This window comes from Electrophorus electricus, chromosome 2 (assembly GCF_013358815.1).
Source record: "Electrophorus electricus isolate fEleEle1 chromosome 2, fEleEle1.pri, whole genome shotgun sequence".
In the NCBI taxonomy this organism is placed as follows: Eukaryota; Metazoa; Chordata; class Actinopteri; order Gymnotiformes; family Gymnotidae; genus Electrophorus; species Electrophorus electricus.
The window spans coordinates 11,401,718-11,424,815 of record NC_049536.1 but is presented as its reverse complement, the minus strand read 5'-3'; the positions used below and the strand labels follow the sequence as shown (position 1 = coordinate 11,424,815).

Sequence of the window (23,098 nt, the reverse complement as noted above, 5' to 3'; positions counted from 1 at the left end):
GGCCCTCTCTCAGACTGTATGTTAACCAACTAGTTGTCCACTTGAGAACTATTTATGAACTCACAGGAATCCCTATTTGGATCCACAACTCATTTCCATGCCTTATCCACAAGACAGGGTTGTGATGATCAATGTCCCTTAAAAACAGAGCTTATTCAGGGCTTATTCTGGTTTTATGTATCCATGTGGTACTATATGACCTGGAAGACAGAGCTAGATTTAGAGTTATTATTGTTCTTATAGAGTTCTTAGAGCTAGGTTTATAGATAGGGCTATAGTAAAAAATTATGGGAATAGTGCAAGATCAAGGTTAGGGTTTTGGATTATTAACCTATAGTTTATACACATATATAATCCAAGAAAGTTAACCCTATGTTTCTAGTATATTATTTATTCCGTTTTAATATCTTTCAGCCTTGTTTTGGTAAAGAACTCATCTTCTCTGTGTGTGTGTCTGTCTGGCTGTCTGTCTATTTGTCTTTCTGTCTGTGTCTGATTTTATGTGTGAGGGTATTGTTCAGCTGCCCTCTCTCCATACAGATACTGCTGATGATCTGACAGGATGGCAGTCAGCAGCTTGTGCCAGATGCCTGCAGGGCCTCAAATACCTGAAGAAAATATCTTCAAAGAAATCTTTGTTGGAGACCCTGTACAAAATAAAAGCTTCAAATTTCAAGACATAGATTCTAGACAATGAATAATTCACAGACCTTTGTATTCACAAAATTACATAAAGTGTTTTTTCTTTATGTATAATCAGCAGTGGCAGATCAGGCTACATTATTTTGAGTTATTATTGCATTCTTCTCTAGGCTGTACTTCTAGTGCCCTAACCAATAACCATCAAAAGGGTTCATATTTGTCAGCAGTAAGAATGCAAATGCATTATGGAATTTATTTTGGCATTTCTTATTTCTTGTGGCTATATATATATATATATATATATATATATATATATATATATATATATATATATATATATATATATATATATTTTTTTTTTTTTTTTCATATTTCTAGAACAACTTGTCCTTTTACCTACATTTTTAATTATAGCTTTTCAAAAGGCCTGGGTAGTCATTCTTGCTAATTTTGTAATTGAAAATTGCTTTGGAGTTAGCGTTATACTAAGTTATCAATGGGTTTTAAATACTCCTGGATATCCCCCATGGGTTGGCAGAGTATGACTGACTGTTGCATTTTCATCGCTAGATGACGGTGTTTGACTCTTGATATTTGATACCAGGGTGCATATAAGGCCAAGCTTTGACTGGGATGCAAATGGTGGACACAAACACACACACACGCACATCAGACACACACTTGCACGCACGCAGGCACACGTACGCACACACAGAGTTACTATTTCAGTTTATGCTCTACTGACCCACTGCAGACCGAAATGCCTCACATTCCTAAGGCACAACTTAATTTCAAGTATGTTTCACTCAGACTTCCTCTTGTCCAATCAGTTTGGTAATTGCACTGTACTGAATCAAACAGAAGCAAACAAAGGAAAACAAATCTGATTTGCAATGATATACTTACCTTGGTCGTGTTTCTCACCATGTCTCCATGCCTGAGTTCATTCTGCCTGCAGGGGAGATTTTTTTTAACAAGCTTGTCTGTGGTAATAGGAATGTATGCTAGTTTAAAGCCAATGAACACTCTACAGACGTTGGATCTGTTCTAACCCTGCCTTCTAGTTTTAAAAATCAAGTAGAGTCTTGAGGGCAACTTTAATGGAGTACAGGATGTGTGTTGTGAGTTAGGCACAGCAGTCGCTAGCTATATCTACAGGAAAACGCTTTGTGTCAGTTTATTTTAAAGCAGACTATTTCATTCCAAAATTCCTGTTTGGGAGTGATATGCAAAAGCATTTTAGTTTTTCCATATCAGATTTGTAATATTTTATTTCAGTGTGGCAACTCTGTCTCCACAATTAATAGATACTTTTTAATTAACTCGGTGGTTTGCTGACTAACATTTATTCATTTGCGCTTTAAACCTTATGTTCCACAATTGAGCGTGTCAGAGGGGAAAGCCCCAAAACAGAGGGCCGGCGTCGACCAAAAACACATGAGCGATAACTCCGCCTCCGCTTCGACCATCTCGCCTTCTTTATACCCTTCTCAGTAGATAGGAGAAGACTAGAGAGAAACGGAGACGACCTGGCCACGCGAGAAGGGGAGTCGGAAAGAACATGGCAATATTCAAAACGGCGCAGCTATTTCAAACTGATAGCAACACGAGTCTGACATCGATTTGGGCATGGATCGCTCACACCTTTGCCAGTACCCCGTTGAGTGAGGTTGCACCGAGGCTGTGGACAAAATGAGGGTCATCTACATCCAGAACGCCGGCTTCGTCGCTGCTTTCTCAGGAAGCAATGACGGTTAAGGATTTTTGCTTCGGTTTTGTGATTTTTAGCGATAGATTGCAGGCTGCGCACCGCCCACTGTAACAAAGAAATACGGGGAGGCCATGGTCGAATACGGCAAACGAAAGAGAAAACTGGCTAGTTTATGCTGAAATTATTAGTCTAACGTGTTCTCATATTCTGTAACGTTTCTGTATGTGCCAAACTACAGCCTACCAGAGCGCAAATAACATTAGGCTAGAAAACGAGAAACTGGACGCAGCAGCGTCCTTACTCGCAGCATCTCGTTAGAATCTGATTTTATAATAAATAGCTACATTTAAATATGGCTTGTAACATATACGTTGTATGCCAGTTTATACGCATAATGGCCACATTCATTTTTTACCATTAGTCAACATTGTTCGTTTTTAGCCTTTTTTAGCCTAGTGAATAGAATTTTTAGATAGCATACCGTAGCCGGCTATAGGTAGATTGCATTGACAGCTGATTTAAAAAAATGAGTAAAGCAAGAGATCACTTGATAGCGTGTCATTATTGACAATCATAAAGTTTATATGTTAACATAAGTAAACGTTTCAGTGTAATTTATTTATTAATTAATATACTATAATAGGCCTATTAGTACTATAACATATTATCAATATTTAAAAACTAGGTCGTTACAAACATTTAACCAAGTGGGAGAATTGTAACTGATATCCTCCCCTAAACATGGATATTGCATGTGCATCGCCTCAAAGGCAAACCCATTCAGAGGCTGAAGGTGTTCAGTCCTCAGCGGGGAAGCCTAGAGGTGATCAGCCGATCTCCCCTTCATCGCCCACCGTCTCCTCAGTCGCGGAGGGCATAGGTGAAGGCAAACGTAGTTCCGGCGTAAAGAAGCATCACCACAAACACAATCTGAAACATCGCTACGAGCTACTGGAGACACTGGGAAGAGGGACGTATGGCAAAGTCAAGAAGGCCATCGAGAGACACTCTGGTAGAGAGGTAAGTAAGGATTCCCTGCTTTATTTTTAAGCACATAAATAAACTGTCTCAGTAGAAATAAGATGTTGGCCGAATAAATGTGCATACAGTCAGCTTAAGAGCGGTGGCTGGTAGAGTAATGTGTTGTGCTTGGCTCGAGTGAGTTTTTTTTCCCTCATGGGAATTCTCTCGCGCTGAGCGCGTTGGAGGCCAGAGGACTCTTGTCAGCACGCGCGGTCTGTGTCTCCAGGGTTACGGCGCGTCTGAAGACAGGGCGAGGGCAGCTGTTCTGAATCCCGTATTGATGGGATTGATGCGTTTTTAATGGCCCCAGTGAAACGCATCATTGGAAAGGCCAATGACTCTGCTCTACTCTTGCAGTGAGCACATGAAAAACGCTTTTTTCCCTGTTTGCTAGCGGGTTGTGAAGCCAATGCGAAGTGCCATGAGACTGACGAACATACAAAGAAAGACCATACATTAAAAAAAAAGTCATTACCACATGGTTTAAAATCAGTTATAAAAGTCCATCTGACTTGCATTACTAACCCAAAAATAAAATTTTGAGTACTGGTGTTTTTGATATGTGCTTGTATTTTTGATGGGTCAAGCACAGTGTACCATCTGTGTTGACACAACGTCGACATTTGTAAGCGCAGGAGCTGTTTGGTCATCTGATCAGTAAAGAGATTCCAGGAGAACATGCTTAGGTCTAGCTTGGTTATTTTGATGACCTTTATCACAGTTGTCAGGCATCTGACCCCCAGCCAGTCCTTATATGGAGCCTTTCCACATGTTGCAAAATCGGACCTGGAAACAGCAGGACTGCTTGGCTGCACTGGGAGATCTTTCCTTGGGTGAGGAGTGCCTGGCGAGTACTTCAGTTCTTCGCTAATTCCTGTTAAGTGGAGCAGCTTTCACCCATGGTTTGGTCGTTATGAGTGGTATATGGCAGTTCTGTTTGTTGGCTTATCCTTAAGCACAGAGAGGAGGTCAAACTTTACACACACACACACACACACACACACACACACACACACACACACACACAGCATATATAGTCTACACACATAGCATATATAGTCTACACACATCTCTTAGTATAAACTTCATTGTCTATTAATGAAAGTCTATTCTTTCCCTGCAGGAGAGTGTATGTAGTTAAGAGACCATGAAATACATGAGTTTCCCTGACAACATGAATAATTGATATGGCATGTTATGACACTACAGCAACAGCATATCCACTAGGGGACCTTTGCACTGTTATAGTTTTGTAAGTAGTGTAGCCCTCTGTTCATTTAAAATTACTGTATGCCCAGTGTATCTGGCACACAGCAGTGTTTGCTTAACACTCACCCAGACAAACACACACACACACACACACACACACACACACACACACACACAGACAGAGAGAGAGAGAGAGAGGCTAGGGTGTGTTTTTTGGTCCAGTTCCAGGACCAAGTTTTTGTCCATCTCCCCACCAGCTGCTGAATGGGAGTGTGACTTTGATAATGAAACTAAAAATAAACTAGAGATGTATGTAAACACATAATTGTATCCAAGGCCTTCTGCGTGTCTTATGGGTGAGTACTGAACAAATGCATGCTGTAGCAATTAATTACATGTGTAAAGTTACATGCATAAAGATGTGTACAACTACATGCACATTGTGATTCTTACATCCAATGTTACTTTTGGTCAGAAATTAGCTGTTCCATCGTACTGTTGCCTGAGTAACCAAAACAAAAAGAAGAGGGTGTGCATAGTTACTATGTGTATGTGTCATTGTGAGTGCTGCTGTCCAGACTAGGAGTTATTTGTTCTGCAGTGGTTACTCACAGTTCTGCATTCCTGTCTTATCTCTCTCAGGGACAGACGTTTCCTTAAAGACCCTTAGCCTGGCAGTGGGTTCAGGCATCCAACAGACTATGGCTCCAGCCCACAGGGTGGCAGGCACTCAGGCCTTGATGGCTCTTCACTGTTGAGTGCTTGCAGGGTACTGGGTTGAATCCTGCTTGGGTGGAGCACCCTAGAGCTGCTGGTCATCAATAAAATTCCACTTCACCATGCTGTAGAACTTTCAACCATGGGAATATGGGTATAAAATCCCTGCATATCCTACACTGGCTCACGTTTCCCCCAAAATTAATTAATTGTTCTCTACTTATAAAATAGTTGCTTAATGTACAGGTAAATAAGCGTAATGGTTTTGGGAAAGCACCTCAAAGCCTTTATATGGTACAATGTTTTTACAGCTACATAGCATTTGGGGAACTCTGCCCATAGAACCATATGACTTCAGCAGCTAATTGGATCACTTATCAGTGCAACAGAAATGCAGTGAATATGGTGAATATGGCTGTAAATATGGCTGTGTAAGGGTGTGCCGCTTGCAGAATCACTTTATGTGTAGAGAGCTCAATTTAGTCATACACCATGCTGAACTTTCATCTGCCTGCTCTCTTTAGCACAGTCCATCTGAAGTGCAGATTATGCTGTTGTGAGTGTGTGCAGGACTTTAGCTGGGATTGGTACCATTATGTCCTTAATCCCTCATTTAAGGAACACTTTGATACCAAGGGGTCACAAAAATAATAAGGAGACAGTTATGTAATCTCTTTTCACCATATTACTTTACCATCGCTACTTCTCTAACCTTAATGGCAACTGCAGAAAGTGGGTCATAAAGAAGATTCTGGAAGACATACTGAGTGTGAGAGAGTGCGCACATTTGCATATGTGTACGTGCATGAGTTTGTGGTATTAGTATGTACCTTTCCAAAGCTTCACAAATATGTTCCCACATGTATACATGTGTATGTGTTAAAATGCATTTATTTGGGGCAATGGAATGTCGATGTAGTGTCTCCTTTGGTTTATTAATAGACAGATACGAGTCTGAATGTGGAGTGGGTAGATTATTTGATGAGGTGCACATTCACGTAAGTCTGCAGAGCTTCTTCGGTCTATCTGCGCCTTTATTGGTATGCAGAGGATGATTGGCTGTGTAAGAGGCAAAGAGAAAAGATCGTGGTGACAGCATGACTGAAGGCAGAAAGTGATCCATGAAAGGTCATCTTAAACAGGAAATGAAAATATAATGGAAAAACTAATATCCTGTGGAGGACCCAAGACGAAAGAAAGCAGGGCAATAAAGCCTACATTCCCATTAGAGCTGATTTATGACCAGCATCCTTGATCAAAGTCTTTATTATAAGTATTATAACAACTAGAAAATATAAAACAGCCTTCAGACAATCAACAAATAAACGTCTAACAAGCCTAGCAGCTAGGGTCTGTCAGAATGGGCTAACTAGCTGTAAAAAATACAGAATCACATTACATGCAAACACATAAACAGAGGCATACACACATGTGCGTGCAGTCATGTTCTGATCAACAGCAGAAGCACTTGGTATTGTGGGATTTCAACAATGGCTTGGAATGGCAGACATAAGGTTTGGATTGCTAGGTGGTGGATTTACATTAGTTGGCTAGACTTTGGTCCTGCATGAAGGAAAAGCACTGGTCTCTGTCTGTTGTCCATTAGAGTCGTGTCCGGATGTTTTGAGAAATGATTCTTTTTGGGGGCTGTTTGAACTGCTGTAGGCATAACATTTTTCATTTTCCTTTTTGAATGTTAGGACTGTTGATATACAAGTTAAAATTGCTTTCAGTGGGTGGAAACTATATACCTCGGAAAGGACCAAACACATTTTTGCTAATAAATCTTCTAGTTAGAGGAGGGGAGAAATGTATAACTCTTATTCTTCAAGTGTTCTTGTTTTTCAAGTGTTCCTGGGTGCCGTTGCCTGGGCTATGGAGGTAGGAGCCAAGATGACTCAAGTGTAATATGTTACACAGTGCAAGTGTGTCCGATCCAGGTCTTTCACTAGAAAAGGCTGGAATGAAGGCTACAGCTCCATTACAATAAAACACTACGTGACAATTTTTGGAGAGGGTTGGTGCTGCTGTACGAGCACCTGTGAAGCCATCACATTCCTGCACTCTTATTGTGAGGCTGGCAGGAGGCACATACCTGAGCTGCTGATAAACTTCATGAGGTAATGGAAAACAGTTTGCCGTGGCTTACCAATAAAGACCTAAAGATATTGCAGGATTTCATCTGAGCGTGCAGCAATCGGGCCCCATTTATGTGTTTATTTATACCTTTTTATTCCACATAATCAAGATCTGAGCCATTCCGGTTTGGTTTCCTTATAGGGATGTGCTGGATAATTTACCTTCTGCTCTGTCTAACATGTGGTTTTCGTTTCTCAGAGAAAAGCAGGGTTTGGGTGCGCTGGGCGCCTCCTTTGGCAGAGACTACAGTTGTCTGTCTTCCCATCCTATCATTACAGTAGAAGAGATGATTCATGGACAGAGTTGCAGTGAAGAAGGATAGGCAGGACTTATACTATCATTATAACAGTATAAGTTGCTTACTGTTATATTGTATGCAGTTAAAGCAAAGATTTTCAACCTCTGTGAGGTTTTGCATTTCTATATAAGATTCCAAGTTAGGATTTGGTGAGTTTGTAGAGACTGAAGAGGAGGTATTCATAAATATAGATGTGGACATTAACTATTGAATCAAACAAGGCATGATGAGTGCTTATTAAAGGTAAATGAATGGCTATATCATTCACAGGAACGAGACACAGCAATTTTTAAAAGCTTGCAGCATTTTTGTGCCATAGCCAATGTGTGGCTTTGTCAGTCAGAGTTGCTCTTCTGCAAATTCACATCAACATAGTTAATCTAAATAGTTCAATATAGGTAGTGTAGTAGTTTAGACAAGTTTATTAGTTTTTTAAGAAAATGCTTGTAACAAAAATAAAGACGTGAATTGTAAAGTTTCCTTTGTTCCCTCACAAACATAAGCCTATACAATGAAGAGTTTCAAAGTATTTGAGTTTAAAATAAATGGTACCGTTCAGTCACTTTTGTAGTGTCACTACATGTTTTTAATTTTGCTATATGGATTGGAAAGTAACAGCCTAGAAACAGAGTTCTCAAACATAATAAAACAAATGTTCTTGCTAACCTCACCTAGGATATCCTCGTTGTCTATGATCATTTTTCATTCCACTTCACACTGTTCCGTCAACCCTAAAGTGGCCATGCAAATAGGTGGGAGTGTGACACAGACAGGAAATCCCTGCAGGCACTTCCTTTTTCTCTGTATGACATCACCAATCAGTCAACATGTTTTCTCCTGTCTCCATTAATCTGAAATTAACAAAAAGATGGACAACACATCTAGAAACTGCACAACCTTGGAACCTCATGCCTGCTGCTGAAATTGACATAGGTGGGCCTGGGGATGTCTTTGTGATATTATCCTCTATCTTGGATTGAGTGTACTGGTGTAGGGACACCTCCCCATTCATACATGTGTGCTCCTCGGAATGTAAACAGAAGAAGCACTGATCATGCTCAGCCTTTGGATGCTTTCCTGAGCCTGTTCTCACAGGCATGCTGGGAGAGAGACCAGCAACACGAGGCCCTCCACACTGATTACCCTACAGAGGCTAGGTGCACCCCTATTATGTAATTAAGATATGTAAGATATTATGTAATTAAGATATATAAGACATTATGTAATTAAGGAACAGACAAAACCACTGTGATGTACTCCAATGTACTATTTACTAAGAAATATGTCATGCTCCTCAGTGAAGTGTTAAAACTGATGAGAATATTTTTTTAAATGTTAGAGGAGCAGAAGCCATTTTCCCTCTCGGAAATACAGGCTATTAACAGTAACTGCGAGACCACTTGAGCAATGTGCCATCCACATTTATTTTGATCATTATATACTTATGCTAACACTAGATCATTCAGGAAATCTCTAATTGAACATGTGGACTTGGGGAGAATATATATGTTCCCTAGACACTAGAACATATGGTATCTGTTCTCTACACTGCAACTTGATCCTTCCATTATTGCTGAATGTGTCTTGAGTCCTACGTTTCAATGAGAAGGCATTCACAACAGCGTACAGCGATAGAAGCACCCATTACTGAGGCCCGTGCAGACAGTGCTCTTCCCCAACCAGTGCACCTTCATTTTCAAACAGAAGGCCTGGAAATGCCATGCTGAGCATGTAGAATGGCCTTGTTCAAACCATACACCTTCACCATCAGGCCCATTCTTTGGTCTCAGACTTTCAGTTAAGGTCTGACAAGGTGGTCTGAAAATCTAATGGGCCAAGAAAGCTTTATTTCATGTAGTACATCACAGCAAAATGTGCTGAACTGTTTTCTTAACTGTAACAATTAAATTCATTCAATGCTTACATTTGATTTTACAAATAATTGTAATCAGATAGAAATGGAAATATATGTTTTTAAGTTTGAATTTAAGACCTATTATAACAGGACTGGAGCTTTTATGGGACCTGGTTACTAAGTGATGTGCTGAAGCTGTTCCTCTGTTTCTTTCCTTCAGGTTGCTATTAAGTCGATCAGGAAGGAAAAGATCAAGGATGAGCAGGATATGGTGCACATCCGTCGAGAGATAGAGATCATGTCCTCCCTCCGCCACCCCCACATCATTTCTATATATGAAGGTTTGTCTTTCTGTCTGTCTTACATCCATCTATCCAGCCATAATTTTTTCATTGTTCAAATATCAGAGTCAGACCTCCAGCACAATTTTCTACATACATCTCCATTCCAGTTTACTCCATTATTTAAGTTGTCTCATAAATGTACTAACTTATTTTGTCATTACTTGAAGAAGATTTTTATCTGTTTATGAACTAGTTGTTTCACAGTGAAAATGTCATTGTTATATCTGAACAATAGCTCTGGGTGTTGTTTATCATCTGTCTGTGTGTACTTTTGGAAGTGCATATGTGGTAGTGATTGTATGCAAATGTGTGTGTATGTATTTATGTGTTTAGAGGCAGATCTGTCTGTTGGTATGGGGTGTCTGTGGCAACTTTCCACACATCTAAGGGGTCTCTTCTTTTTCCTCTCCATCCTATTGATCATAAAGCCAGACATCTGTGGCTGGTTTCTGTCAGAGCAGCTGGAAAGCAGACCCAGCTCTGGGAGAGAGGACTCGCCGGCTCACCAGCTCACTCTAATGCACTAAAAGTCTGTAACTTGGCATTGAATTAATCATCATGCTCCAATGAATAAATAATAACCCCCTTTCCACTGGTAATGAATTGATAAAGCTCCATACAGTACTGTTTCTTTTTTACAGTGCATTAATGTGCGCCTGTTTGAGCCAAATGGGTCAGTCTGGGTGTCAGAAATGAACAGAGGAGTGACTGTGATTAATGGGCAGCACCTCTCTTCCCTTAGCTCATTCTGCATGTGAGGAGCACGAGCCATGGTCTGAAGTCCATATGGCTGATTTCCAGTGGCGTTTTGCCTGCCCCCGTAGGCCTCTGTTGCCCCGGTTGCTCCCTTTGTGGGAGCTTCTTTGCCACGTCAGGCCTGGCACACACCTAGTTATCTGACGGGGCTGTTTTCTTTGCAGGATCTGCACGTGGTCTGTGTTTATTGAGGGGGGGGGGGGGGTGCTTTTGTAGAGGAGCTATATATGCTGCCTTGCAGCATTGGATCTCAGGCTATGTTGTGGTCGACTCGGCTCGGAGCGTCTGGGACCATGATGAGGAGAAAAGACCCCAAACGAGCCCCTGGAGTCAGACTGCTAGAGTGAGGCATTGCCTTGCCTGCAACAGTTCTGTTCTCATTTTTCTCAGGGGTGAGAGCTGGAAGCCTGTGTGGTTTCTGGTGTACCTTGTTAAAATGTGTTTACTGTTGTGGGTTGGCCTCCTACCAAAATAGCACCGGAAATGTATAGACACAGAACTGTATATCCGGCAACACCCATGTCACCCATTAAGTGCATATTGGAGGCAAAGCTGAACCAGATGTGCTTATGACTGAGGATTTCCCTCTAAATCTGGTCCTACCCAAATGGTGCACACCCGCATATGTCACTCAAGGGCATAATTTCGAGAAAGACCTCATTTTCACTGTATCACCGGCAGAGTTGCTCAAGCAGTCTCTTTCCCATTCCTGTCTCGTTGGGAAACTAGAGTTAAAGATTGACTGCAGCACTTGTAGCACTTAGTTGAACCCAGAGGCTGCTTGTTTTTGGCTCACACACCTGTAGTGCTAAATCTAGCCCTCCAGCAGGGGGCTGAGCTGGGTGTAGGCATTGTGCAGTCTGAAAGGGCTGAGTGGCACATGGACAATGAGCAGTAATTGTGGCATTGTATGGAGAACTGCAGGACAAGTGGGCCCTGAGACATGCGAATGGAGCCATTGGTTTCCTGCCACAAGCGCAGGTTATGTAATCTGGCTAATTATCCCCTGCAGAGGAGAGAGAAGCAGGGATATAGGCTTGGAGTCATGTCAGCAGTGTCACAGACCCAGAGCATCACCAAACACTGGGGGGTGCTTCAGAGGGACTTTACAATGCTTCTGAAGGGACCTTGAATCTCTAGATAGGCTGCAGTGTGTGGATTCTCTAGGGCTGGAGCTTCTCTGCTCTGTCCCTTGTCGCCAAGCTCCAGTGGTTCCATACAGCTCCAGCAACACACCCTGAACTTTAATAGATAAACATGATGCATGCTTTTGGCTTGCAGGCAACAGCATCAGCCTCTGTGGCTCATAAAACGGGGAGAACTGTGTGTCCAAGTTTATCGACCATTGAGATCAATGTCTGATATGTCTAACACACAGCTCAACCACTGATCTCAACTTTTATAGAAATCCAAGAAAATTTAGTTGTGTTTAATATCATTAATCTTCTGCATGTATAATGGGAGAATAGCCGCCTGAAGTTTAAGTGTCAGCCACCGAAGGGGTTTAGTGAATGACGAAACTGGTAGCAAGTGGAGAATTCCAAGTTTGTAAATGTCAATGATGCTTTGGCTTTGACGTGTGACTGGCTCGTCACGGTGCGAAGTGCGTCTTACGTTGGTGCTGTTGAACCTCTCAGCTGCCCGCTATATTCTGCAACCCTGTGAGAAGAGCGGGATGTCCTGCGATGGGAACAGTGCCATCATGTTCCTGCTGCCCTCCCTGCACTCTGCTCTTCCTCGCTCTCTTCCTCCTGCATTTCCCCAGCAGGCTCCAGTGCTCCACCCTCCTGCTGCTGCAGTGGAAGGCCACAGGCGGGCGGATGGATGGGGGAGGCTGGGTGTAGGGGTTTGACGTGGGCTTTAGTGGAGCGTAAGAGATGTGCCCCTCTTCCTGGATGGGAGCCGCCCTCTGGTGTTCCTTAAATGGGCATTGGGCATATTTTTGTGCTGCTGAAGTCACAGCGTTTCACTGTAATTTTTCTGTGTGTTTTGTTCTTAAACCACAACTCCATCTCTGCCTTTTCATGCTTTCTGGTGGTTTATGTCATGACTGTGTGAACTCTGTGAGTTGCCCCGTCAAAAATATTTACTTTCTCTATATTTTTCAATGTCCGTGAGGCCTCTAATATTTTTCGTTGTTGATTTAGCCTCACTGAAACTTGGGAAAATGGGAAGGCTTTTATTTTTGACTGGAGGACTTCCATTGAACATTGTTGCCTTTGTGGCTATATCTGCACATGTATCAGATACTATGCACCATATACCATTATAACATGACATGGTGGAAGAACTACAAAGCAAGTATGTTAGAGATTTACAGTGTTTTTTGAGCCAAAAGAAGTTAATGGTTTGTGGGCTGTTTTCACTAAACTACCCTGTGTGTATTTTGTGTTTCAGTATTTGAGAATAAGGATAAGATTGTGATCGTGATGGAATACGCCAGTAAGGGGGAGCTGTATGACTACATCAGCGAGCGTCGGCGTCTGACGGAGAGAGAGACACGACACTTCTTCAGACAGATTGTCTCTGCTGTGCACTACTGCCACAAAGTATAGTACCGTACTGTCCTCTCTCTGCACCCTCCTCTTCTCCTTGTGCCAGCCTCCTCTCTCTATACCCGCCTTCTCTGCCTGCACCCACCTCTGCACCAGCCTCCTTTCAATGTGTCGGCCTCCTATCTTAACCTTGCTCTTCTCTCTGGACATGCCTGCTTCTTCTGTGTCTTACTTTAGCTCTCCAGCCACCTTGTGGCCTCTTTTGTGTTCTCAGGATTTCATTCATGGCAGCATGTGTGAATATTTAATAAAACCCAGTGATGCGCACACAGAATATGTCGGCTCAGCGAGCATGTTGTATTTGGCCTCCTCGCATTCAGGAGGAATCTCCGAATGACAACCTGATGGGAAACAGCTTTGCGACTCGATTCTCGCATTTATCTTTCCAGCTTAACTTTAAGTAGAGCACTCCTCCTGCCTCATTTGGTGGGTTCCCCAAAGACAGAGAACGAGCTGATCAGGCCACACGTACTGTACACTCTGCACGTAAGCAGTCATGGGGGATCTATCCCTTTTCTCTATCTGTCCGGATTGTCATTGTTGATGCGTCTGCAGGCCAGCACTCACCCCCCTCTGCACCAGGCAGGGGCTACACACAAGACAGCGTCACTACCAGCAATCCACAGGCCTGCTGCGTTTGGTTCCGACCCAGGTCCCAGACAGACAACGCCCTGGGTGGGCCTGCCTGCTGACATCTTCCCTGCAGCTGAGAGGGCGAGTGATGTTACATCCTTGGCTGGGGAAGCCCTTTGATGACCTCTGGTTAAGGGGGGTGTGACTGAGTCATCACCACTCCGGGCATGAGTAGTGGGCGAGTGCATGCTCAAGGGCGGAGTCGGAGATGACACAGGAAGCAGCATGTTCAGAAGCTGCCTTCCAGACCATCTGCTCACATCAGAAACATGCTGAACATGTGTTCCCCTTCTAAAGCTGTAGCACCCAAGCTGTAGTGCACCACGCACCGCCACATCACTAACGAACTCCACTGTCACAGAACCCGTGATGCTAATCTCTAACGGCTGTGCTCCTGGGCCCGCACGCCGCATGTCAATTGCCGCTTTAAAGGAAACACTAATGACACAGTCAGGTTTTAATCCAGAGCCGGTGTGAGAACATAACTCACTGGTTGGTAATTACAGATGTGGGTTTATGGCGCAGATGTTAGTTGGTTGATCTCAATATGTTGCCTATGACATCACTTGGTATAATAGCATGGCTCTGTCTATGGAGGTTATAGTATTTATTTAGCTGCATGCTTTAGTTGTTAGAACATCAAATAGTTGTTTCATTATCTATGCCTGTGGCTCATGCACAGGACTCCTCAAAGGGTAGTGGTGTGTAAGTGCGTTAAAAACTTGCTGTTGAAGTTGCATTTCATAGGTGTGATCCCAGCTGTTAACATATGCTTCTGCCAAAATACTCTGAAGCAGGGCACTGTAACATGACTAGGGCAGAATGCCCTTATAGATGACAGCCATTATGTTTGGACAATAAAGTGTAGATGAACAAGCCAAATCCTAACATGGCTAATGGCTGTTTTTTTCTCACCCAGAATGGTGTGGTGCACAGAGATCTGAAACTGGAAAATGTGCTACTGGACGAGAACTGTAATATAAAGGTGAAGTTCATTAATTAATTTATTCATTAATTCTGAATTCTTAATTATCCATCTATGTTTGTTCCTATAGAATTAGCTTTTATCTTAAATGTACATGTAAATCTTCTGTATGAAGGCAGTTTGAAGGTTTCTCTGCTGTGATAAAAAGCTCAAATGAATGTTTTATCCAATATTTTTTATATCTGAGCAGATAGCTGATTTTGGGCTGTCCAACCTGTACCATAAAGACAAGCTCCTCCAGACTTTCTGTGGCAGTCCACTTTATGCATCTCCAGAGATCGTTAATGGAAGACCTTATCGTGGTCCTGAGGTAGGTCATCGTCTTTTACAGACTGGTAGATGCATTGTTCAGCCATAATAATACTGTAACGCTGGAATTACCAGACATTTTGAGTCACTTAGTGGTTTAAGAAATGATGTGAGAAAGTCATTTCTAGCTTATGGTCTTCTTAAAGAATGTGGGTGTCATGCAGTTTGAGTCTGATGATCCTAGGGTGGTAAATCCCTGATCTCCAGGCTCTTCCTTTGGGTTACTGGGTGATGAAACATACAGAGAGTCTCAGTAGAGAATTAGGTTGCTTTTTAATAGGATTAAATAGGATTTAATAGGATCAAGCCCCAGATATAAAGCAGCCCACACAGCCAATATTTGTCTAGGATAAGCTGTTCCAATCCTGTTTGGCCACTCTCCTCTTTCCCTTTCACTTCCATGGATGGCCTGGAATTGTACATTGTAGCGTTTGTAGCGGTTCACACGGAGGTGACGTGACTGGTTTGCCCTCATGATGATGAGAACCCTCACATGCTAACAGCTAACACTGATTTGAAAAAGCACTCATGCTTGGAGATGTTTCAGGAGCATAGTCTTGGCCTTTGAAGTTGTTATGCTCGCTGTTGGCTGGATACATCTTTTAAAAAGTATCCAGATGAGTTCCACAGATGAGAGGAATATAAACGAGTACTTCTCTTTCTCTTTCTGGTAGGTAGCTTTGTGGAAAGCATGCTTTCCACCCTGTTTACAAAGAAATTGTTAAACATTTCCAAAATGCAGCAGTCGAATGTTCTGTAACAAGTGCAGTTCATATTTTAAGACCCAAAGCAGCGGTTTTCAATTTGTTTTCATTTGCTGCAATTTTCCTACGGGAACAAAAAAAATACAGCAACTTGGAGATTGTAATCAAAATTACAGTACTTTTATGGGAAAAGCCACAAATTACAGCCAGTAAAAGGAATAAATAGCACACAATGGCTATGTCACCTTGTCATGATCAGAATCTCTTCATTCTCTGAGTGATGAGAGGAAGGCCTTGAGCAAAACAATTTGTGAGGAAGTCTAATCAGTCAGGGCTTGCTATCTGATTTCCTGTAGTCCGACACTCATGCAGGTCAAGACAAGCCATCCCAGAGGTGGTGTGTCCCAACCATGGGACTGTGCCTTCCAGAGAGCAATAACTTTTCCTGCTCTTTGAGCAGAGGGGGCTTCAGGATGACCTGGAGCTGCTTCCCTTAGCCTGTTTTACCCTCTGTGTGTGGTGAGAAAAGAGGTTGCATAAGAGGAGGTCCCTAAAGTGTGAGGAAATGGCTGATAGCATTAGTGCTGCTTATCTGTGTGGTGCACGAAATGACAGTGCAGTGTGCAGTGCATGCAATTACTGTACACTGTCTGGTTGTCACAGCAAGACAAGAGTGTTATTTTACATACACTGCCATGCCAAAAGCCACAAAGCTCAACACAGTATGGAGATTGATACACCACCCAGTAGCCCCGTACGGAGGGAGGTAGCTTCAGGTTGTCCATGTCATGCATGCCTTCATGGCCAGAGTAGCCCTCTCCCCCGGTGCACTCATCTTATCTCTGAGTGTGTCTCTCTTCAGCCGTGTGGAATGTGGACTCTGTTGTACGGTTGGCCACACAGATCATGGTGGGGAGTCAGCAGATGCCTGTCTTATCTTGCCCTTGCAGGTGGACAGCTGGGCCTTGGGAGTGCTGCTCTACACGCTGGTCTATGGTACCATGCCCTTCGACGGGGGAGACCACAAGAACCTCATCCGCCAAATCAGCAACGGCGAATACAGAGAACCCACCCAGTCATCAGGTGCAGGGCCATTCTTTGATTAACCTTTTGATGCTTCTACAGCCTAGCTGTAAATAAAGGTGTGATTACACAGATACAAAGCAAGTCCAAGGTATTTGATTTCTGAGTTAAAGGGTTGAAAGCATTTTGTTGTAAGAAGTCATGTGACATATTTATGGTTTCATATTTATGGTATTGCTTTTGTCCAAGTTCCCTTGTATGTTATTCTGATTATGTGTAGGATTAATATAAATGCTAAATGAATGTATTAGATGTGATAAATATTCTGAAGTGTGCATGACCACGTACCTCTTCAGATGCCCGCGGCCTGATTCGCTGGATGCTGATGGTGAACCCTGAACGACGGGCCACAGTGGAGGACATCGCCAACCACTGGTGGGTGAACTGGGGCTGGAAGAGCAGTGTGTGTGACTGCGAGAGCCAACGAGATGCTGGCTCCCCCATGCTGGCTCGCCTCCTTGACTGGCAGAGTCGGACGGAACCGCGGGCGGGCAAAGGTGCCCGGCCAGAGCCCCTCCTGCTTATTCGCCAGCGGCCCAAGAAGAGCAAGAAAGAGAATGATGGGGGCATGCCACACTGTAATGGTGATGACAGCCTGGGCTTGAAGAGGCCGAAAGGGATCCTGAAGACACGGCCATCGGAAGAGCAGTATTCACCAAGTCTGGAGGACATTGAGCTGCTGCCTGCGATGGGGGAAGCGGAGAGCCCATCGGCAGCGGTGGCCACCCAAAAAGAAGGGGAGCCCACACTCTCAGGGGGCTCCCTGGCTAAGATGGTGCCTGTTCTGCCTAAGAAGGGCATCCTGAAGAATAACCAGCAACGGGAATCAGGGTACTACTCCTCCCCCGAGCGCAGTGAGTCCTCCGACCTGCTAGGTGGCAGCGTTGCACCCCTTGTCGCTGGCTCCCCACCAAAACGTGCCATGGGCAGAAAGGGCATCCTGAAGCGCAATGGCAAGTACTCCACCTACAGTGCGATGCCGTCTATGGGGGTCCTGGGGGAGCCACCTCCCGGCGACTCGGGTCTGTCCCGCAGCCAAAGCCGTCCATCCAGCATTGTGGGTGAAGACAGCAGTGTTCTGGCAAACAGCTCCTTCAGTGGGGTGGACTGGCCGCCTGTCACCGCCCGGCCCAACATCCGAGGCTGCGTGTCTGCTGAGAACCTGCTCCAGCTGGCTAACTTCAAAGGGCTCCGGGCTGCTCCACCCCTGCACGGGGGCAAGTTTGGGCGCGGGGTAAAGGGCTCGCCTGGGGACAACAGCAGTTTCTCTCTGCTGGGAGACCTGGATGACATGACTCAGGTGTACCAGCAAGCCCTGGACATCAGCAGCAACCTGTCATAGACAGAGAGAGGGGGGGCAGGCAGACAGAGAGAGGAAAAAGAGTGAGAGGGGAGTATGCATGGATGTGTTGGATTTGTGCATCTCTGACGACCAGTGTGATGCTGGGATAATCTGAAAGGGAGGCCGAAGTGATTGGGGGTTATACACTACCAAACACACTCACACCACACCACTGCTAATGATTGTTAGTGTTGTGGCTTGTGTTCACTCTGGTATTCCGCCTGCCTTCATCACTCATAAAGACCAGTGCTGAGTTCAGATGTTTACATATTAAAAAGGCGAATCACACACAGACATCAGGCAGTGGAAGGCTCCCAAACAAAGCAAAGAGCCAAGATGAGTTTACAAAAGCACCTTAAAACTCACATTGAGCACATGTTGTGATCTTTCCTTCCTGTAAAAAGAGAAAACCAGGGTCTTGCTCCAAAAGAACTGTCAGTGTCATTTATTTATTAATATTTTGCATAGAGTTAGTGATACAGAACTGGTGTGGTCTGGCTGTACTGGAAGAGTAGAAAACTCAATCTCTCCTTTAAATCAAATGGAACTGACATATATAATTATTATGCTGTTTGATTAGTTATTAGCAATCATTACAACTGCATACACAAGACATGAGGCCTCTTATTTATCATGACAAATTCTTGCAGGTCTTATATCTAGAATCATATGTATGGGAATATATATGAAGTGCCTTGTAATTCATATGAAATTATGTATGTCTTTTCCTTAAAGTGGAGAGAACTACCATGTGGAGCCATCACCAGATGTGCTATTCTGTTTTGTACTGAATGTTGAAAGACCCAGGACCTCAGAGTGCAAAGCCTTTTCTATAGGCATATGTGCCAGCTGCCTCATCACCTGTTTGGTCTTTCTAAAGTTTCCCTCAGCCACTGATGTTTGTTGATATATATATTCTTTTTCATATTCAACTTAATAATGGTTGACAATTAGATGGCAGGTGCTGGTCCTACAACAAGATGAAAGAGATGCTCCTGACCCCCTCTGACCACTTTACCTCATGACCTTGGTTCATCCTGGTCTAGGGCTTGTCCTCAAATTCAAACCTGCTGGCTCTTGTTCCCCTGCCTGAGTTTGTGCCTGCGTGCTTTCTTGATTGAACTGAATTGTTGTTTAAGTTCTCTAGACAACGTTATCTTAGCAGGGCTTTTACGCAAAGTAGCATTCAGACACACTCTCAGTTCACAGGAATGTAACAGGCTAAAATAGACTTTTGATAATTCCACTGTTTTTCTTGGAAAGCTGAAGTCCCCTCCTTGTTTAGCTCCAGTGCTGTAAAATTGCTGATTGACCAGTATTTAGTCACCAACTCTCTATATGTCTCTGACCATGAGGGTATGTTTGGAGCACTTGCCTCTTGGAGGTTAAAACACAACTAAACATATTTGTTTCAAAACAGTGGTAATCCAGCAAATTCTAGAGATTTTTTTGCTGTGGATTGTTTGTCTTTGGTTCAGATGTAAACAGACTTTGCTTTAATTCATTTGTAGTGATTGGTATTTGTATGTTTTAGTGTTGATGTTTTACTGAAGTCACATAGAATTTGTTGAAGAAGGTGTGTGTGTGGACATAGGGCAGATAGCGAGATTTAGAGATGCGTGTTAATAGTGGTATGTAGGAATAAAATACCCTGTGCCGTTTCCAAGATGTGGGTTTTACAAAAGATTTTTTGGAAATGGAGGTGGCAGTGTTTTACTGAGGTGTACATTATGAAAGATGATTTGAAGGTTTGACAAAGTAGGTTAAGATTTAGGAAGCATGTGGAATGTTTTATGATGTGATGAAAGGAAAGATTCTTGAGAATGTGACCGTGTGCATCGAGTTTGGTGGACTCTCCATTTTGCTTATCGCCCCCAGCAAAGCCAAATCATCATCTATGATATAGGTTACAAGAGGACAGCTACAAGAGATTAATGTCCACCGAAATTGTAGTGAGTGCACATGTTAAATTAATTTCCCAAACACCAAAACAAAAAACTGGCTGACATCTGTGGGACATAAGAAGGCAGTTTGTGCCACAGAGGTCCTGGGTACTAAGATAAAATGAGACACCCTTTGTGTATCGTAATGTATTGCATTTTTATATTGCATCATATTGTCAACTGGATTCACAGTGAAAAAATTATACTATGTTAGTATTTTGTTTTAATACGCTTCAGTTTTTGATTCTCCAAAATATTGATTCTTTTTATCATTTTATTTTTAATTTTACGGCAGAAACGTGGATGTGGTAATCACTGATCTGACTTGGACTAAACTGTTTGAGGCTTCTCAGAACACCAGTGCTGATCTAAGACCATCTCCTCATTGTTCATGTACAGTAATTAAGTTTACTATGACAGGAGAACATTAGCCCTAGATTAGGATTCATTATCTGATGGCCAGATGCTCTGCTCCTACTGTTGTCTGAAGGGGATAAGGTGTTCCCCTGATAGTAGAGAGGTCTGGCATTTAATAGCCAGATTGAGGTGCTCTGAGCTAACAAAATTCTCACGTAGACAGCAGACCAGGTTCAACAGCTCTCACAAAGCACAGTAGTTGGGTTTCCACACCTGGTATAGTCCAAAGAGCTTCAGAAATAACTTAAAATGGCCTCACCCCGCACTGAGATTCAGCAGGGGTTTATTGGTGTCTGCACTGCTGCAGAACTGCTGCAGAGCGGGACTCCAAAAGCTGATCGCCAGGCTACATGTTAACTGAAGAGCTGCAAACATGCTTTCTGCCAAACTGGAATTAACTGGTGCATATCTGTTAGTTAGCAGAAAGTCTACTTATAGGAAAACTTGACTGGATATTGTTATTGACAATAAAAAAAGATAGTATTATGTTATTTAAGTATTATTTTTGTTACAATCCATTACTGTTGTTGGCTAAAGCCACAATAATCTTTTTTTTTTTTTTTTTTTTTTTTTTTTTACTATTGATTTGAAAACCTGGACTGCCAAGGTGGTTTGTTTCAGTGCCTTTGCTATCTTTTAGAATCATGTTTAATTTTTTTGATAATGATTATTATAACAGTTGTTTTTATACTCTATTTATTGGTAGTGAAGCCATTTTGCTTGATATAATGCCACTCCATGCCTTGTCTAAGACTGCGTAAGAGCATGTGTGTTTAGATATGAACAGAGTCATGTTGACATGGAAAGCCAGAGAGAGTGTGAGCGAGTGAGCACGGGCTGCAGTTGTGTTATTGTGTTCTACAGGCTTTGGTTGAAAGTAAGAGGTGCTGCTGATGCTTGTGTTTAGCTGGGAAGGCAGAAAGCCCAAAGTGGTCAGCATCCCTTCAGGATGGCAGAACCAAGCCACTGTAAAACCAGTTCAATAAATGGATCATTTCAAAGCAGCTTTTGTGTCTGGGCATTATTTTCAGTTTGCATAATAACAAATGCTTTTTCCTTCAAACAGTTTTATCTTCAAACGGCTATTTCAGTCACCAATAAACTTGTTATCTTTAGAGTGAATTAAGATAGCAAAGAACTTCAGCAATGAGTTATGAAAGAATTACTGGATTATTTGTGCATATTTCAGCAGAGAAGAAATATGAATGAGATATGAACCTTTTTTGTTTTTAAACTTCTTAAACTTTTAAAGGAAACTTAAGAGTTTTAAAGGGAAACAAACTTTTAAAGAGAAAGCCTTCAGTGTCAGGTCACATATTCAACGGGACTCTGTTTCTGCCACAACAGCCCAAATTAAAAGAAAACATAAAACGCAGAAAGGAAAAGTCATACAATTACCAGTGGGAGACAATGCGCTAAAGTCTGCGAAGAGCCAGAGTGAGGAGAGGCCATAAGTGACATGTAGAAGAGAAGAAAGGAAAAGCAATCGGGCAACTACTGGCAGGAGGGGTCAGCTGGGAGAGGGAGGTGACGGCCTGGGCTGACACTAATTCAATCCACATTTACATCAGCGGGAGGAGGAGTAGGAAGAGGAGGAGTAGGCGGTGGCTGGCCGGGCCTCTGGCATGGATGCCGCAGCAGAGGAGCAGGAGAACACTCCTGGCTCATGTAGCACGAGCAGGGAGACGCCGAGTTTGAGACAGAGTAAGTCCAGCAGGCCTGGATGCTGTACCTTAGCCAAACTGATCCCTAAACAACATAATGACCTTCTAACTGTAGCTAAAGAGACTACATTCACGCATGCTGATGTAAGATAAAATTTATTGTGTGCCACAAACCTCTCACTAGCAAAGATGTGGAAATGAAACTGGAACTAAATGGCCTCTTGCAAATGTGGGTCATAGGAGTGCAGCAATAAACTGCGGGACAAGAGAATTGCAGCCGCGCTGTCGATCGTGCAGCGCAGGGTCAGATAGACATTCTCAGTCAGTCATAGTCCCTGAAAAACTACTCAAAGGAAAGATTATGGGCATTTTACTTGTTTTCTTCCCCCACTGAAATGGTACTGAGCTGAAGTTAAACTGGCTTGAAGTTATAACCTAGCTCCCTGCCAAGGTTTCAAATAAAAAGGTGGCAGCTGAATCCCAAACTGCCCAAGCACTAACCTGATCTGGTACAGCACTGATTCTGCTAACCCGTTAAACATGGACAGCAGGGTTCATGATCAGGCCACCCCCCTCGTTCTCCACAGTGCATCAGTGGTGACTTCCTTCAGCTTTGAGCGAGACATCAAACAAAGCCTCAAATTTCATCAGGCAAAAAAAGAGCAGCAGCATGAGGAAAATGGAGAATGACTGCCACGGCCCCGGAGAGTGAGCCTGTAGCAGTCATGGGCAGGACATCGCCGGTTGGGGTTCTGAAGAAGAACATTTC

The 23,098-nt window shown here is 43.1% G+C and overlaps 1 protein-coding gene across 1 annotated transcript; it reads left to right on the top strand.

The window, feature by feature from the left end:
* Positions 1 to 2,156: 2,156 nt before the first annotated feature.
* On the top strand, positions 2,157 to 21,669 carry nuak1b (NUAK family, SNF1-like kinase, 1b). The gene is made up of 7 exons (XM_027000251.2): positions 2,157 to 3,373; positions 9,815 to 9,935; positions 13,092 to 13,243; positions 14,802 to 14,867; positions 15,058 to 15,177; positions 16,831 to 16,963; positions 17,260 to 21,669. The coding sequence occupies exons 1-7, from the start codon at positions 3,095 to 3,097 to the stop codon at positions 18,303 to 18,305; spliced, it is 1,917 nt and encodes a 638-aa protein (XP_026856052.2). The 5' UTR covers positions 2,157 to 3,094; the 3' UTR covers positions 18,306 to 21,669.
* The last annotated feature ends 1,429 nt before the right edge of the window (positions 21,670 to 23,098 follow it).

Coding starts and splice junctions, on each gene's coding strand:
- nuak1b (XM_027000251.2), top strand. CDS start 3,095: ATGGATATTGCATGTGCATCGCCTCAAAGGCAAACCCATTCAGAGGCT. Junction 13,244..14,801: donor CTGTGCACTACTGCCACAAA/GTATAGTACCGT, acceptor TTTCTCACCCAG/AATGGTGTGGTGCACAGAGA. Junction 14,868..15,057: donor ACGAGAACTGTAATATAAAG/GTGAAGTTCATT, acceptor ATATCTGAGCAG/ATAGCTGATTTTGGGCTGTC.